This window comes from Chenopodium album, chromosome 13 (genome assembly GCF_948465745.1).
Source record: "Chenopodium album chromosome 13, dcCheAlbu1.1, whole genome shotgun sequence".
NCBI lineage: Eukaryota > Viridiplantae > Streptophyta > Magnoliopsida > Caryophyllales > Amaranthaceae > Chenopodium > Chenopodium album.
This window is the reverse complement of record NC_137846.1, coordinates 39,710,972-39,729,175: the sequence shown is the minus strand read 5'-3', so window position 1 is coordinate 39,729,175 and position 18,204 is coordinate 39,710,972. Positions and strand designations below refer to the sequence as shown.

Genomic DNA, 18,204 nt, shown 5'->3' with positions numbered 1-18,204 from the left:
ACCACAATAACTAATAGCGGTTCTATTCTTTTAATAAATAACCCAATCAACAACATTGTTAATTACAAGGAAATTCCATTTTTTTTTTCTTCTTTTTTTAGTATTATTGAATCATGTTATTCCAACATATCTGAATAAAATTGACACATGCAATATCTATAGGTCTTTATGGAATTTATATGGTGTTATTTCTTTATAATCGATTTAATTAGTGTAAATTGAGTATATAAGTAGTGTAGATTGAGTATATAAGTGATGTAATTATCAAAGTTTTGTTGGCCATGTAAACTATATTTTTAACATCTATTTTTATGAAAATGAGATTTTTTGGGATTTTAATTGTAGGGTATAGTTGCAATTGGGTTAGGCTCAATTCTCTTCACCTAATTAATTAATTTTTTTTCCTTGGACTTTAAATATGGCTATTGAATCAAATAATTAATTGTAGGTTATAGAGATTTTTTTTTTTTTTTTTTTTTTTGTGTGGCAATTATAGGGTATAGTTGTAATTGGGGTTGCTGAACTAAAATTATTTTTACCGGTTAAAAATTATTTTTACTAATTTTATGTTATATGCGTTCTTTAAAAGTCCTAATTAAAAAGTATTTTTGCTAATTCTCTATTACATATATTCTATGAAGTTATTGAGTTGAACTTCTTTTTTCCGAATTTAGCCTGTATTTCCTAAATAGAATTATTCTTTACTAAATTGATTTTTTACTTAGTAATTTTTGTATATGGTGAAGAGAAAAAGGCATTAGTTGAATAGAAATCTTCAATTTGTTGTAACATTTGGGAAGATTATTGGGATTTGTTGCACTGTCCATCTATGGCCTTGTTCTCTACAACTTATTTTTGTTGCATTGAAATTATTTTTACTGATGAACTGAAATTTTTTGTTGAAATTAAATAATTTAACTAAAAATTATTTTTACTAATTCTCTACTATATTGTTCTTTAAACTTACTAATTTTTCCCGATTAATAATTATTTTATTGAATTGAAATTATTTTTACTTAAAATAATGTTCAAGTAAAGCATATACTTTTAGCATGGAAAGCAATGTAAGAAAACAATAAAAAATTCAAGTAATTGATTGAAATTTATAATTAACCATGTAAAAATAAAACTTAGAACTAACCATAAAGTTATTTTTCAACAGTATTATTATGACTATGGTTTATAATTAAAATTACATGAATTATTTGGCCTATAATCGATGAAAATGATCAGAGCATTAAATTGTAGTCTAATAAGTTTTAATAAATTTTGATAAGTCGAGTTAAATTCATATAAGTGAAAATCAGGTGAACTGAACATACCCATAATATTATATAAAAGGTAATTAGTACGTTGCCAATTATATAAATCTAATACTTTCTTCGTCCCCAAAACTTCGACCCTTTTGGTCTAATTTTAGTCCCAAAATGATCGACTCATTTGCATTAAAATACCCACCAATTTACAACAATATTTGTGCAAAATTAGTTTCCCCATATAAAATTTTGTTTTTTTATGTATTTTTAATACTTTATCTCTCTACTTTTTTACAAACCCATGTAAATTTATCTTTTCAATATGTTTTTATTTATTTTTATTTAAGTTTCTTAATAATCGCGAAATCAACCCAAAAGGGTCAAAGTTTTGGAGACGGGGAGAGTATTACCTTTTTCTATAAATATAAATTTTGATGGGCGTCCCAAATCACAAGTGGTATATTGTTTTAACTTATTAATTAATCTCATATTAATTATATATTAAGCTTACAAATTTGCTGACTTTTTAGAGAAAAGATAAGATCGTTACATGTGTTTTTATTCATATCTAAGGGAGTGTTTAACTATCAAAGACTTAGGGGTTGCACACTTGCACATGAGAAACAATGATTGAATATTTTTGTAAAGACTAGTGAGATCCAAAAGAAATTACGACGCAAAAAAATTGGATATCATATTTTAATTACTATATATATATCTTCAAACAAATACGCTAGTTGACATTCATAATTAATGCACCTTTAACATTAGTTATGTCTGTTTACATGTACATAATCTTCATTTAAATTAATATTGCATTATTATAGACTTCTAAAGTAGTAAGCAAAATCCTACACAAAATATAAAAATGTTTTTTTTTTCTTTATTTAATTTTTGTACATTCTATTGTTTATTTCGTAAATGGGTTATATATTAGCAATAATACACTATATTGTGTACATATATTTTCGAGACTCCGAGTAATACGTATGAATCCCAAATATATATATATATATATATATATATATATATATATATATATATATATATATATATATATATATATATATATATATATATATATATATATATTCATACATTCTACCAAGTCAACAATTAAGCAGCTAAGTATGATTAACCACTTGGCCCCTTGTTTATTGACAGCAAGATTATGGCCAATATTAATTAAATTCCTTAGTATGTAATTCCGTGTATAAATGAAGCTCATTTTTTACATAAAGTACATAACAAAAATTTAAAACCATCAAACTTAGCTAAACACATACACACACAAAGAAAAATGGCCCTAGACAACGGTAGTCGTACCGAAGGCGGTTGTGCAAGGGCTAGAAGCTTCACATTACAGCTCCTAACGGGGCGATTTTTCATGGCATTTACAACCATTATAATCCTCTCCTTCATTGGTACCTCCTATATATTTGGTCTATATTCCGGTGACATTAAAACAACTTTAGGGTATGACCAAAGTACCCTTAATCTCCTTAGTTTCTACAAAGACCTTGGTGCTTATGTTAGTGTTCATGCCGGTTTAATCATGGAGGTGGCCCCACCTTGGGTGATCCTCTCACTTGGTGCCATGGTTAACTTTTTTGGCTACTTCATGATCTGGCTTTCGGTCACTCATAAGATCTCTCGCCCTCCAGTTTGGCTAATGTGTCTATACATCACCATCGGAGCTAACTCTTTAGGGTTTGCCAACACCGGAGCTGTGGTGCCCTGTGTCAAGAACTTCCCTGAGAATCGAGGTGTTGTGATTGGGCTTTTAAAGTCATACATTGGTTTAGGAGGGGCTGTTATGGCTCAATTATACCATGCCCTATATGGTAATGATACCACCGCTGATGAGGTGATCTTACTCATTGCTTGGCTACCCGCACTTGCTTTATTGCTCTTTTCATTTAGTGTTCGAGTTCTTAAGGTTGTTGGCCATAGACCAATCAAGAGAGAAAAGACATTTTTCAATGGCATCCTTTATATATCTTTAGCCCTAGCAGGGTTCATTATGGTTATGATCTTAGTGCAAAAACAAGTCGAGTTTAGTAGAACGGGTTATGGTGTAAGTTGTGTTGTCATCATGGTTCTCCTCATACTCCCTATATTCCTAGTCTTTAAAGAAGAGTTATATGCTTTTTCGAAAACCAACCATTATAATACTCCCACTAATACCCTCTCCGAGTTGAAGATCGTGCCTAGTAGCGATAATAAATCTCCATCAAAAAATCAATCTAATAATAATAATAATAATAATAATAATGATAATGATAATAATAATAATAATGGAAGTCGCGATGTAGAACATACAAAAGTGTCATGTTTCCAAGATGTGTTCCGTCCTCCAGCTACGGGGGAAGACCACACCATCTTACAGGCCACGTTTAGTATCGATATGATGATATTGTTCCTTGCTTCAATATGTGGCTTAGGGGGGAACCTAGCAACAATAGACAATTTAGGTCAAATTGGTATGTCATTAGGATACCCTAAAAAAAGTATTAGCACCTTTGTGTCTTTGATTGGTATATGGCAATATTTAGGGCGTGTGTTAGGAGGACTAATTTCGGAGCACTTGTTAAAGTGCAAATGGCCTAGGCCTGCCAGCCTTACAATCATCCTCTTTATATCGTGCATAGCTCATCTTCTCATAGCCTTCAACGCGCCATATGGCCTCTATGTAGCATCGATTATCATGGCATTTTGCTTTGGTGCCGAGTGGACTTACCTCTACTCTATTATATCCGAGCTCTTTGGGCTCAAACACTATGCAACATTGTACAATTACGGCTCATTGGCCGCCCCATTAGGATCATACATTTTTAACGTGAGAGTCGCGGGGCACTTGTATGACAAGGAGGGATTGAGACAACTTGAGGCGTTAGGGTTCACAAGGAAGCTTGGGGAGGAGTTAAAGTGCAATGGAGTCAAGTGCTACCAATTGGCCTACATTATAATCGCGGCGGCTACGTTCTTCACTGCCCTTGTGTCTTTGATTCTTGTTGCTAGAACTAGAAAGTTTTACAAGGGGAATATATACAAGAGATTCCAAGAAGATGAGAATAATGTGATTATAAGTGCGTCTTCCGGCAGGATGGAAGAAGAGATGAATTAATTTATTTATTTTTACTTAATTGATCGATTTTTCATTTGTTTATATATCTTCTATAATTTACTTTTATGTATAGAGTGGATTAATATAGTAAGTGTATGGTCCACTCTTTAATATCCTTCCCATGAGAAAATTGTCCATCTTTAGTTATGTCACAGTCTTTAGTTATTGTACAAATAAGAAATTTGGTGTTTTTTGTGTTTGGCTAGTTACACCATGTGCTCGGTTATAAAAAAACCAAAGTAACTCATATAACATTGACTGGGTAACCTCTGTATCACTTATCAAATAATCACAATAATACTAATGAAGTAACTCCATAATAGCTAAACATACCATGTGGCCAACTCATATAAAACTTGATGATAGAAATTAATTAAATGAAAATTCTAATGTCCTTTTAATTGAGACAGTGCATTACAATAATTGACTTAAATAACCTCCTTTTTAGCAATTAATTAATTTACAGGTGTTGTAAAATTCACATCATTCTACAAGTATACGTGCCAGTTTTTCATTGAAAAACTAGTTTTTAGGCAGGGTCGATGTCCCGAGTTACTACATTAATTTTCATAGTAGAAATTCCTTATTAAAATTTAATTTTGATAGAATCAAATGACAAGCAATATAGTAATAGATTAGTGGCTGACGTATTCGAATTTAAGCTTAAGGTTATGGGTTTGGATCTTGTACTCCTTCCATTTTTTAATGATTGCTCCATTTCTCTTGGGCATGTATGCCGATGCTAATTTAATCTTTGATCAGTAATTTCCTTAATTATCAATTAGCATAAATTCTAACAATTGAAAATTAATAATCGATAGTGCAAAAAATAAAAATGGAGCAAGCATTTAAAAGCGAGGGAGTAAGATCCATATTATGAAATGAAAAACTCGATTAAATGAGTAAAATAATTTCTAGGAAAAATCATCAAGAAAAAAATGACTTTTTAACATTCTTCTAAAAATAAAAAAACATTTTGATTATTACATAATAAAACAACCTTTGATAACTATCTGCCAAAAATAGAATGCTACCAGTTGATAACTTATTGAACAAGTTAATGTGACACATGTCGCAATGCAATAGGTTGGTTTTTAATTTTTTTTTTAACAATTTTCTTTTATTAAATAATGATTTTAAGAAAATCACTATCCCTATCGTGAACCCAGCCACCGTACGGTGCCACACCGGTGAACCCAACCCCAACTTTAGGCCTAGACTCCCTATCGCCGTCGTGAGCCCAACCCAGCCCAGCCCCTCACTCCTACCGCCGTCAGCCAAAACCCTGTCCCACCCTTGTATAAATCGGCGAACCGCACTCCAACCCCACCATTGTTTGCGTGGGATGAACGACTGGGGGTTTGGGTTGGTTAGTGGGGTTGTTTCGTGGTGTGTGAGGGGTTTTAAGGCGGTTTGGAGGGTGGTTTCACGGGGATTGGGTGGTTAAGGGGTGGCTATAAGGTCAGTTTCAAGTTGTGTGGAATGGGCGTGACAATGGTCAATGGGGAGGTTACGGGGGTGGTTACAAGGTGGATTTTTGGTGTCGTGAATGGTTCAGCTGAGGGAGGGGGGCTGCAAGGGTGGCTAAGGGGCTAGAAGAATCAAATGAGGATGGGCTATGGACCTATGGTGGTGTTGTGGGCGGTAGGCTGACAGGGAGGGGGAGGGGAGGAGAGAGAAATTTTTTATTTTTCTGAAAATGTTTTTTTTTTTTATTTTTTAATTAAATATCATTTCTTTTAATAAAAATTACGGAGTAAAAGAAAATTGAAAAAATAATCCTAGCAAATCGCAGTATGACATGTGTCCGGGTTTAACCCTAAGTAGGTTATCGGGTTTGTTATTCTATTTTGAGCAAATATATGTCAAAGGTCGTTTTATTATAGAATAATCAAATTGTCGTTTTAATTTTGGAAGACCGTCCAAAGATCGTTTTATTCTTGAAATTTTTTCCTAATTTTTAAGTTATTTTAAAATTTATTATTTGAGAATCAAGGGAGTAGTAATTAATGACGAGGCTGTCATGCGTGGACACCATGTTTGCTATATTTAGTTCATAGATTGACTTTTCATTTTTTTTTTAATCAAAAAATTAAAGACATGAGTAGAATGTCGTTGATTAAGCTGAGTTTGATACCTTATTTAGATTAATTTAAACTTCCCGGAAATAAGAAACAGAAAGAGAGGTATTAGTTTAGATAAAATTCCTAATTAAGCAATAACTAGTTGCCAATAGTCCAATATTCTATAGACGTGACCTTTGAAAACTGGATGGGCTGAAGTGCTCAAAAATAATTGACGGCCTGTTTACTGAATTTCAAAAATCATAATTAGGCAACAACTAGTTGACTATAAAAATGTACTATTATACCAATATTGATCTGATCACCAAGTTTGCATGTTAGAATATTGTTTTAAGCCATTATATTGTAATAATGTACCTTTCTCAAGATCAATATAGCAGTATAAGAACTTCGTCCCGCCAGCCTCCGGACATAAATTGATGTGTTGTTTCTGAACAATGTAAATATATGAGTGCTTTTTCATTGTTGTTATTTAAATATTTTTTTTTTAATTTGATCAATGAGTTGAGATTTGATCCGACTGTTAATTATAACATAAAATTCTAACCAACTAAACTTATTCATTAGTATTTATGAAAGACCATTTAATTAGTTGAGGTGTTTCTCGCTTGCATTTGGGCTGCTAAGGTTTTTTTTTTTTTTTTTTTTTTTTTTTTTTTTTTTTTTTTTTTTAACCAGAATACCCTTTTTGATTTATTTTGGTGTATTCTTCTTTTCTCTCCTTAATACTATATTTAAGATATTGCTTAAATTTAGTGTTAGGTCCTGTCCTGTTCACCTTAAAAAATAATATTAAGTAAAAATATTTTCAGTTCAATAAAAATAAGTTCATTTCGGTAAAATTAATTTCAGTTCAGTAAAAATAATATCAGCTCAGTAAAAATAAGTTCAGTTCAGTAAAATTCAGTTTTCTTAAAGAAGAATTATAATAGAAAATCAGTAAAAATAATGTCAGTTCAGCAAAAATAATTTCAGTTTAGTAAAATTAATTTAAGTTCAGTAAAAATAATTTAAGTTTAGTAAATATAATTTTGTTTCAGTAAAAATAATTTCAGTTCAGCAAAAATAAGGTGAAGAGAATGGGGCCTTAGTGCTAGTGCTCCTAATTATTTTTTAGATGTTCTGTTTTCCGATTGTACTGTTTTTGGGTGTGTTTTGTGGATAAATGTTTGGATGATATCATTCATTTGTTTGACACACACACACAACACGAAAAATATTGTCTTGCTTAATGCATGATATCATTAATTGTCGATTGGATGATATTAATTACGGAGTATAATACAAAAATAATTGTCTTAGCTGAATGACGTCATTAAGTATCTAAGTTGAATGATTTGATTAATTGTCTGGATGATATCATTAAGTGTCAAGACTAGATGATATAATTAGTTGCCTAGATGATATGGTTAATTGTCTAGATGATATGATTAACTGACATGATGATATATGTAAGTGTCAAACCTAGATGATATGTTTAGTTGGCTAAATGACATGGTTAATTGTGTGAATGATATGATAAATAAGATTCATATATTGTATTTTTTGTGAATTTTGAGCTAAACATTTTAGATTTTTATTTAATTTTTTTGGCGAATTTCATTTATGTTCTTCTATATATATTTGTGAACACAAAATTTTCATATTGTATATGGGATAATCTAATTTCATATAAATTATATAAATTTTCATATCTAGTTTTACATTGTCTAGAATTAGTTTTTTTTTTTTTTTTTAAAAAAAAAAGCCAAATTAGGTCCATCATGTCCAAATTCGGACCAAACCGAATCGGATGATTTTGGTATGGTCTCCGATTTGCAGAAATAGGTGAACTCAATTCCGATCCTGTCCAATTTTGGACCAACTTATGGCCCTGTTCCAACAGAAGGCCAAATGTAGGTGTCCACACCATCATAAACTAGAGAGAAGCCCAATAGTAAGTGGAGTAATATAAATCATCTGACTTTTTAAGATGAAAAAGTTAACCTACTGTAATAGGAGGAATTAGTTAGTTGTAAGCTTTGCTGAGTCAGCAAAGTTAGTTATTGCATGTACTTAGTGTGATAGGTTGTTAGAGATATTTTTAGTTCTAAGTCTTTTACAGGGTATAAATACTTGTAATCATTGTAATAAACTCATTCAATCATTTTGTGAAATAAAAACCCCTTTCTTCTTCCTCAGCATTCTCTCTGTAAATCCTTGTATTTTTCTCAGCTCATCAATGGAGTTTCTTCATTGAATTCACTTGTTCTTAGTGAAATTAGAGTGAGATTCCAACTCACATTGAGTTTACTGTTACATTGGTATTAGAGCAAACCCATTTCAAGAGTTCCAATCTCTTAAAAATACCTAAATCAATTGAAATTCGATTTTATTTTCTTTCGAAATTTTTTATTCTTGAAATTGAATCCTGGCACCAATTACGTCAAAAGAATGGTGTCTGTTGAGCAGCAAGTTAAGGAGCTTGAATTGCGACTAGGTGAGCAGCATAAGATTAGCTCGGTTTTTTAAGATCGTGTGTTGAAGACGATGCATGATTTGAGTGCGAAATTGGATGAAGTTGGGCAGAAATCTCCTCCAACAACTCCAGTTTCAACCCCGATGTCTGTTGATGCAGGGTCCAATCCAACCAGACTCTTGGGTATGTTCCTAAACTTGAGTTTCCTAAATTTGATGGCAAGAATTGTAGAATGTGATTGATGATTGGTGATGAACAGAAAGTAGATCCAACAAGTATTTTAAGTTGTGCAAGATTGGTGATGAACAGAAAGTAGATCCTGCTAGCTTGAATATGATTGATAAAGCTGAGGTGTGAGTAGCTAGTTATTTGGTTGGGAGAAGTAATGTTGATTGGACAAATTTTGTTGTTGATTTAGCTGCTAGATTTAAGGATTCTAAATCTGATAATGCAGTAGAAATTTTTAATAAATTGCAGCAAGTGGGTACAATAGAATCTTATGTTGATGATTTTGAAGAGTTGAAATCTTTGATGTCGCAACAGAATCATGGGTTAACTGATTCTTACTTTCTTGCAAGTTTTATTGGGGGTCTTAAACCTTATGTTAAGCCCTTTGTTAAGGCTTTTAAGCCTCAGACTCCAGCAGAAGCTGTTGAGTTTGCTATATTACAGGAGGAAAGTTTAGAAGCAGCTAAGAGTGTGGCTACACCTTTCAACATATAGTTCTAAGAATTCCTTTCCTGCCACTTCCACCTCCAAACCCAGCACTGTAAATTCTAGAACTATGGTTCCTTTTCAACCTAGTAAATCTTCTCAGAAACCCCATACCACCCTTACTGCAGCAGAGAGGAGAGAAAAACAACTCAAGGGGTTGTGTTATTTTTGTGATCAGCCCTATGAGAGGAATCACAAATGCCCACTTAAACAGACCCAATTGTTTTTAGTTGAGATACCCGGAGAAAATGAAAGTGATGGGGAAGATATGGCAGAAGTTGATCATACTTTGGGTGATGATTTGGATAATATGGAACCTTATATTTCCATGAATGCTTTGAGTGGCAGTCATAATTTTTAGACTATGAGAGTTACCGGATTTGTTAGGAAAAAACATTTACATATACTTGTTGATTCAGGAAGTACACACAATTTTCTTGATTTGGTGTAGACACCAAATTTTGATCCCCTATTTTTATACCTTCTTTTATTTATTTATTTATTTATTTATTTATTTTACCTTCAATCAACTAATAAATTTTGCATAATTTCATATTATAATAACAAATTTAATTATGCTAACAACAACTGCAATAATTAGAGATGAATGCAAGTGATGTTTATTCATAATTTCGGAGTACACAAAACTCTTACAATTTGTACTTCTTATTTACGAATAAAACACGATGTTAATTTGAAGCACAACTCGAACCTTGTACACTCCGTGCTGAAAACTTCAAGTCGTCATTTATTCATGATTATGAAAATCATTAATGCCATTAGTAGCACCATTAACGCCATAATCAAAGCTAAATATAAATTTAGCACTCGAAAATGCTCGTTGTACGGAGATGGAGCCTGACGGTTTTGGTTGCCGGGAGCCATGGAGACCAAAGATGAAAAGGAAAAGAGTATGTTTTTGGGTAGATAAGGGGTGAATGGTGATTTCGGATAAGGGAAATCTCCCTTTTATAGGAATTAAATCTTATCCGTATTTTTATCACATCCTAATCGTGTAATTGTTTAGTCTAGTAATAGTAATAAGTTTATCTTTTAAAAATAAAATAAAAACAATGTTGTTACCACTGACGTATGTAACAATTATTCCGTTTGACACATCATGATCAGGAGTATTTAAATATTGACCTTCTAATCCGTACAATTTTAAAACCGTGACCGTTTCTATATTATCATTTTCTAACCCCGATAAAAGTTTAGCACTACTGATTTCATGTATCCTATTGTTATTATTATTCTAATATTTTCAATCACCATTTAATATATAATTATAAAAAAAAAGTAAAATAATAATAAAATAACAATGACTAAGAAACAAAGATGCATGAAAATGTGCATGCATACAATTACCAAAGCTAAAAGTCACGACTTTCCCTCCCTCCCAACTTCTTTTTTTTATTTTAATTTTTATTTTAATCTTTCACTCATAAAATGTGTTTTTATTAGATGGAACTTTGTGATTAACGTACTACCACTCCATTTTTCATCTTCTTCCTTCCTTTCAAATCCTCACCAAAACACCATTATAGCTATACTTTCATGACTCATCTTTTCTCTGTTCCATACACTAGAAATAACAAGTGTAAGTATGCATGCTATTTCTCTTCCTGATTATCGCAATGACGACAATATTCGACAGTGAAAGAGTGGCTCTAAGCAAAGATACCTCTGTCATTACCACTCATTTGATATGTCAAATCCATACAGAAAAAAGAAAATGGTAAGCCATGGTTGTAATTTAGCAACGAAAATCAGAAAATGGTGTGATATGACAATACGTTGTATCACTGAGCTGTGTTTCTTCCCAAACGGTAAGGTGACATGACTATCCATATTCAATGGCAAACAACATTTTTCTCCTTGTTATTTTCTGATAAGTGGGTTTCGTAGTAGTCTGATTTGGCTATGGTAAGTTTGAAATACGAAGAGTAAGTACATGAAAATACACTCTTCAAAGGAAAGTAGTATCAAATAATAATTGTATTAAATTATATTAGTGCTTTTAATTATTTTTAATCATTCGTAACATTGTCATTTATTCAGTCAAATTAGTAATTAAGTTTTGCATGTGGTAGTAGGCTAATTCTATTTGTCCTCTACCTCATTAAGATGAATTTTGTTACAATTTCTACCTTACTCTTGTATTCTTCCATATTTATTCTGTATAAGTAGTATATTCTTTGTATTTTGTATTTTAGCTCCCATTTGCTCCTATAAATACCACCCACTCTTCACAAAGAAAGGAGAGGAAGAAAATCAAAGAAAACTGCTAAAAAAAAAAAAAACTCTTAAAAGAAGTCTAAATTATTTCGGCATTAGATATAAAAAAAAAGGTTAATCTAAAAAAAAAAAAATTCAGTAAAAAAAATTATATAAGAAAAATATAGTAGAAGGACTTGACCTCAAATTACATCGATCATATTTGACATTAATTTTACTAATTTCTCAAGATAGCTACTCAAAGTCAAAGATAATATTTTCTTTCCTTTTATTTGTGATTTCCAATTATTTTTACATAGATTTACTAAATTTTTTACTTTTGTGTGTTCCATAACCTCCTAGGGCACTATACGTGCTGGTTTCCTAATTTGGAAACCAAGTAGAATTTGACCGATCGCGAGTGAGTTCGAGAGTGAGCATACGTGGTTTGTTTGATTGTTACTCTTGTATGTATCATCATTATTTAGAAAACGAAATGGAAGTAATGATAATTGTACAAAATGCATAAGGACGGTCTAAAGAATTAATGATGGAATTCTAGCAAAGTACCATTTTTGACCCCTTTACTTTTTATTATGTAAAAAATCATTTTTCATGATAAAAATAAAAAATAATTTTTTTACAGTAATCTTATGTATTTAGAAGAGTATGAGACTTTAAATTTTATAAAAATAAATTATAACCAATCCACAAAAAATCAAACATTAAGGCTTACTAACACCACAAATTTCTGACTACAAGTCTGCCCATGTTCCAATTTTGACCAATATATTTTTTTAATAATAAAATTTTAATTGACTACCTAGAAATTAGATTCCTTAAGCTTTCTAAATTGGGTTCACACATCCTCATAGGATGAATACCCTATTTTCTATGATTTTTACAAAACAATGTATTAAAATATCAAATTGATTCAAGATTGTTCTTCCCAATCAAGAATATCTTTTTTATTTGACATATCAAATGGCTTCTAAAAAGGATAATTTCTTGAAGAACATATATATGTATGTCCTTGACATACCATTAAAAGGGACATGCTACTTTCGAAGTATTTTGACCATTATCACCCAATTCCCTATGAACAACCCAAACTGGAGTGGTTTTAAAGAAAATTCATTATCTCTTAATTCAACCGGTGGATAGATCCCAATTTTTGATATGTTATAATAGACATGTAGACCTTTCCAAATAAATATCATATGCTCAAATCCAATCGTTGGAACGTAAGATATAGAGTCCGAAAGATCAGGAAAACATAAAACTGTCAAGAACTTTAAAAAAGAAAAGAATGAACATTATACAATTCGTGTCACCCTGATATATATACCTCTAGTAAATAATTTTCTCAAAAAAAAAAAATTTATTAAGTCATTTGAGGAAGCTATAAATTACTCATTCCTTAAACTAATATTAATCTCATCCAAAAAGAGACACATATGTATCATCTTAAGACTAAAACCTTTTCCTTTTAAGTCTTCTTCATATCCTATGGCTACATGAAAGGAGCACTATAAATAATTGATTTATTTTGGAATAGAATGCCTTATATTTTTTTAAGAACTTTTGTTTGAGTTTTAATTCCATCACCGTTCGGAAGAGCAAAATTTCCTTATGCATTTCTTAATAAAGAGACTACTAACTTTTAATTAAGTAAAATATGCCTTTGCATGCTTGTATCATTTTAGTAACAAAATAAATCTTTCGAGTATGGTTTATGGCTTATATAAATAAGAGGGTAAAATTGAATATTCAATCATGATAGGTTACAAGATGATCTATTTGCCACGGAGAATTATACTTTTAAAGTTTCATTATCTCTGATGGATCGCTTACGTAATCTAACATGATTAAGGTTTTCAATTCACTACCTATCATTTAGATTTAAGCCATATGAAATGTCCATTTTGCATAAGTCAATTTCATACAAACCAAATACATTTCCTTCGTATTCCTCCCAATTCATGCCAAATAAAATGCCCTTTAAGCACATTCAAATAAGCCCATACAATCTCTTTTCGGAAGTTGGTCAACCCCAAATAAAGTCGTTAATTGAAACGCATTTTATAAACAAAAAATCATTCTCCTCAAAGAAACTCCTATGGTGTCACTGATTCTAGTGACTTCCTCAACCTTGATAAATTGACCTCTATCTTAAAAGCATGAATGGTCAGCCTCATTCAAATGACCCTATACGGATCGACAAAAAAAAACTTTTTCGAAACCTCGTATGAAATTTTTGACCATGTATAAATGGACGTTCGTAAGAACTACGTAGGGTTTTGATCTGGGAGTGGATTCAAATCCCACAATGAATGGTACGTAGGGCAACTTTAATGCTCAAACCCACCATATATCGTAAGGTTTATTTCACTTTTATTTTACATTTGAGTGTGATTGACAATGTGGAAACTTTCGGGTTTTTATGCATTAGGTTAAGGAAAAGCATGTGAATAACCATAACCAATTAACAACGTATTAGTAAGAGCTTGTTCGTTAGAACAGAGGAAGAAACGAGTTCCAAACGTTCGATCTTCCTAACTTATACCCCATACCTAGATCTCTAATTTCCTAAGACCATACTTATATAGTGCCTCACCTAATGGAGTCAATGTTGTTTTCTATTTGAAAACGATCATAAAAAAGACCGTCTTTATTCGGGCAAAAATTGAGTGGCGACTCTAACTCCTTTTTTTAGTCAAACTATCGACTTATGTGGGATTTTGACTTCTAATTATAATTATTAAAAAAAAACGGGTACCACATTTGGAAATGGCAAACCGTTTGGGGTTACAGACTGAGAGAATTTCCCCCTAAGCTGTCACTATTGCAGATGGGAATCATTTGGCATGTTAGAGTGTGTGTAAGAATTTTGTGTGGTCACTTTAGCATACAGAATTCAAGTTTGATATGCTTCTTATTTCCTTAGGAAGTTGTGATATGGTGCTTGGAGTACAGTGGCTAAGTACACTTGGAAGTATAAGTTGGAATAATTTAAAGAAGTTGATCATGGAATTTGATTACCATGGTGAACACCATGTTTTACGGAGGGGAAACCTAGAAAACCTATTGTTTCTGTGAGTCAGAATACTAAAAAGTTACTCAGTCAACTTGCACAACTATATTTCCTACAAATAGCATCAAAATAGGAAACTTCTGGAATTTTTTGCTGTAATACTGAGGTTTCTAGTGTTCCTGTTATTGTGGCTAATCTTTTACAAGAATATAAGGATATTTTTTAGGAACCTAAGTCCCTGCCACCTAGTAGGGGAGTTTTTTATCATAGAATTCCTTTAGAATTTGAGACAAATCCAGTGAGTATTAGGCCCTACAGGTATCCTTTAGCTCAAAGGGATATCATTGAAAAATTAGTGCAAGAAATTCTTGATCAGGACATAATTCAAGATAGCTGCAGCCCTTTTGCCTCTGCAGTTATTTTGGTGGGGAATAAAGATAGAACTTGGAGGTTATGTGTGGATTATAGAGAGCTTATTAAGAAGACAATGAAGGACAAGTTTCCAATCCCTGTAGTAGATGAGCTTATTGATGAGCTAGTCGGGTCATGAGTGTTTAGTAAGATTGACCTAAGGGCCGGTTAACATCAGTTGAGAGTTCATGATGGAGATGTGTTTAAGACTGCATTTAAAACCCATAATGGCCATTATGAGTTTTTAATAATGCCATTTGGGCTTAAAAATGCCCCAACTTCCTTCCAAAGTTAGATGAATCACATTTTCAGGCCACTTCTCAGGAAATGCGTGTTAGTCTTCTTTGATGATATATATTGATCTATAGTAGGTCTCTCTAGGAGCATTTGATTCACCTTAAAGCTGTTTTTGATTTGATGAAGCAACATACCTTGTATGCAAAGATGAGTAAATGTTGTTTTGCTATTGACAAGGTTGAATACTTGGGTCACTTTATCTCTGATATGGGGGTAGAAACTAATCCTAGGAAGATTGAAGCTGTTAGGAATTGGCCTATTCCTAAGAATGTTAAGGAATTGAAAAGTTTTTTAGGGTTGGCTGGTTACTACAGAAAGTTTGTTAGGGGTTACGGCTATATCAGTAAACCCTTAACTCAATTATTGAAGAAGGGAGAGTCTAAATGGACTGATATACATCAGCAAGCTTTTGAAGAATTGAAGTCAGCTTTGAGTTTAGTTTCTGTTTTAGCTCTGCCATATTTTTCAAAAGTATTTGAGGTTGAAACTGATGCTTCAAAAAAAGGTATTGGGGCAATTCTGATGCAAGCTGGTGATCCCTTGGCATTCTTGAGTAAGGAATTGGGACCTAGACGACAGAAGTTATCTGTTTATGAATAAGAATTACTTGCTGTAATTACAGTTGTTCAGAAGTGGGAGCAGTACTTAATGGGGTAGTATTTTATCATTAGAACTGATCAGAAAAGTCTCAAGTGGCTTTTACAGCAAAAGATCTCAACACCATTTAAGCAGCTATGGTTGTCTAAGCTTATGGGATTCAGCTATGAGATTGTATACAAGAAAGGAAGTGAAATCTGGTAGCAGATGCTTTGTCAAGAGTAATTGGTGCAGAATTATTGTGCATGGCTTTGACAGTGCTTGACTCTAATCTAGCACAAAAGCTGAGAGACAGTTATGAGCTGGACTTGAACACTACTGCTTTGTTTCAGTTCCTTTATCAAGGAATTACTACTCCTAACTATGCTATTCAAGATGGGTTGTTGAAAAGGAAAGGCAAGTTAGTAGTGGGGCCAGATGATGAGCGAAAGTAGCAATACTTCAGTGGCTACACAGTTCTGGATAGGGTGGAGAATCTGGTAGAGATGCTACCTTGGTGAAAGTTAAGGGGTTATTCTATTTTTATAACTCACTTTGTAAGAAATTGTTTATTCTGTCAGGCTAATAATACTGAAAATGTTGCTAGTCCTGGTTTATTACAACCTTTGCCTATTCCTCAAGAAGTGTGGGTTGATATCTCCATGGATTTTATTGGAGAGTTACCTGTTTCTTTTGGACAGGATGTTATCTTTGTTATAGTTGACACATTCAGCAAGTATGCCCATTTCATGGCTTTGTCTCATCATGATACAACATTGGAAGTAGCTCAAGCTTATTTGGATGGGGTGTTCAAGTTACATGGCTGCCCTAGATCAATAGCTAGTGACAGAGATGCAGTATTCTTAAGAAACTTCTGGAAAGCTTTGTTTAAGTTGCAAGGTACTGATTTACTGTTATCTTCAGCTTACCATCCTCAAACAGATAGTCAAACTGAAAGAATGAATAGGTGTTTGGAGACCTATTTGAGGTGCATGACTAGGGAATGCCCTAAGAATTAGAGTAAATGGTTGCCATTGGCTGAGTGGTGGTACAATACAACTTTTCACACTTCATGTCAAATGACTCCATATGAGATTGTGTACAGTCAACCACCTCCTCTGCACTTGCCATATGTACCTGGAGAATCTAAAGTTGCTGCTGTTGATAGGTCTCTACAAAAAAGGGAAGAAATATTGCAAAAAGTGAAATTTCACTTGAGAAGAGCTTAGGACAGGATGAAGGCTCAGGCTGATAAGAAGAGAAGTGACAGAGTGTTTGCTGTAGGAAGCTAGGTTTGGTTAAAACTGCAAGCTTACAAACAGAAATCTCTTACGCAAATCTCTTACGCAAGGTTCACATGATAAGCTGTCTTCAAAGTTTTATGGTCCTTTTCAGATTGCTGAAGCTATTAAGAAGGTGGTTTATAAACTGAAATTACCTAAGGATGCTTAGATACATCCAGTCTTTCATGTTTCTCAATTAAAGAAATTTAGAGGAGTGATCCCTGCAGTTGCTCACATTTCATCTTGGTTGCATGGTAAGGATGAAGAAGAGGAATGAGAACCTGAGACTATCCTAGAGAGAAGAGTGGTTAAGCATCAAAATCGAGCTGTTGTACAGTATTTGGTCAAATGGAAAAATTGCCATGCTTCAGAGGCCACTTAGGAGTTTGCTGAAAATTTTGAGGAAAAGTTTCCTGATTTTGTAATTCAAACTTGAGGACAAGTTTGTTTTCAACGGGGGGGGGGGGGGGGATTGCAAAAGGAGGAATTAGTTAGTTGTAAGCTTTGCTGAGTCAACAAAGTTAGTTATAACATGTACTTGGTGTGATAGGCTGTTAGAGATATTTTTAGATATTTCTAAGTCTTTTACAGGGTATAAATACATGTAATCATTGTAATAAACTCATTCAATCATTTTGTGAAATAAAAACCCCTTTCTTCTTCCTCAACATTTTCTCTGTAAATCCTTGTATTCTTCTCAGCTCATCAATGGAGTTTCTTCATTGAATTCACTTGTTCTAGTGAGAT

At 32.7% G+C, this 18,204-nt stretch overlaps 1 protein-coding gene and 1 pseudogene across 1 annotated transcript; both read left to right on the top strand.

The window, feature by feature from the left end:
• The first annotated feature begins 2,556 nt into the window (after window positions 1-2,556).
• LOC145575497 (protein NUCLEAR FUSION DEFECTIVE 4-like) lies at window positions 2,557-4,383 on the top strand. Its single transcript, XM_081633360.1, has one exon. It carries the CDS (start codon window positions 2,557-2,559, stop codon window positions 4,381-4,383), a length of 1,827 nt encoding a protein of 608 aa, XP_081489486.1.
• An 11,362-nt stretch (window positions 4,384-15,745) lies between these two features.
• On the top strand, window positions 15,746-16,198 carry LOC145575496 (putative mitochondrial protein AtMg00860 pseudogene; annotated as a pseudogene).
• The last annotated feature ends 2,006 nt before the right edge of the window (window positions 16,199-18,204 follow it).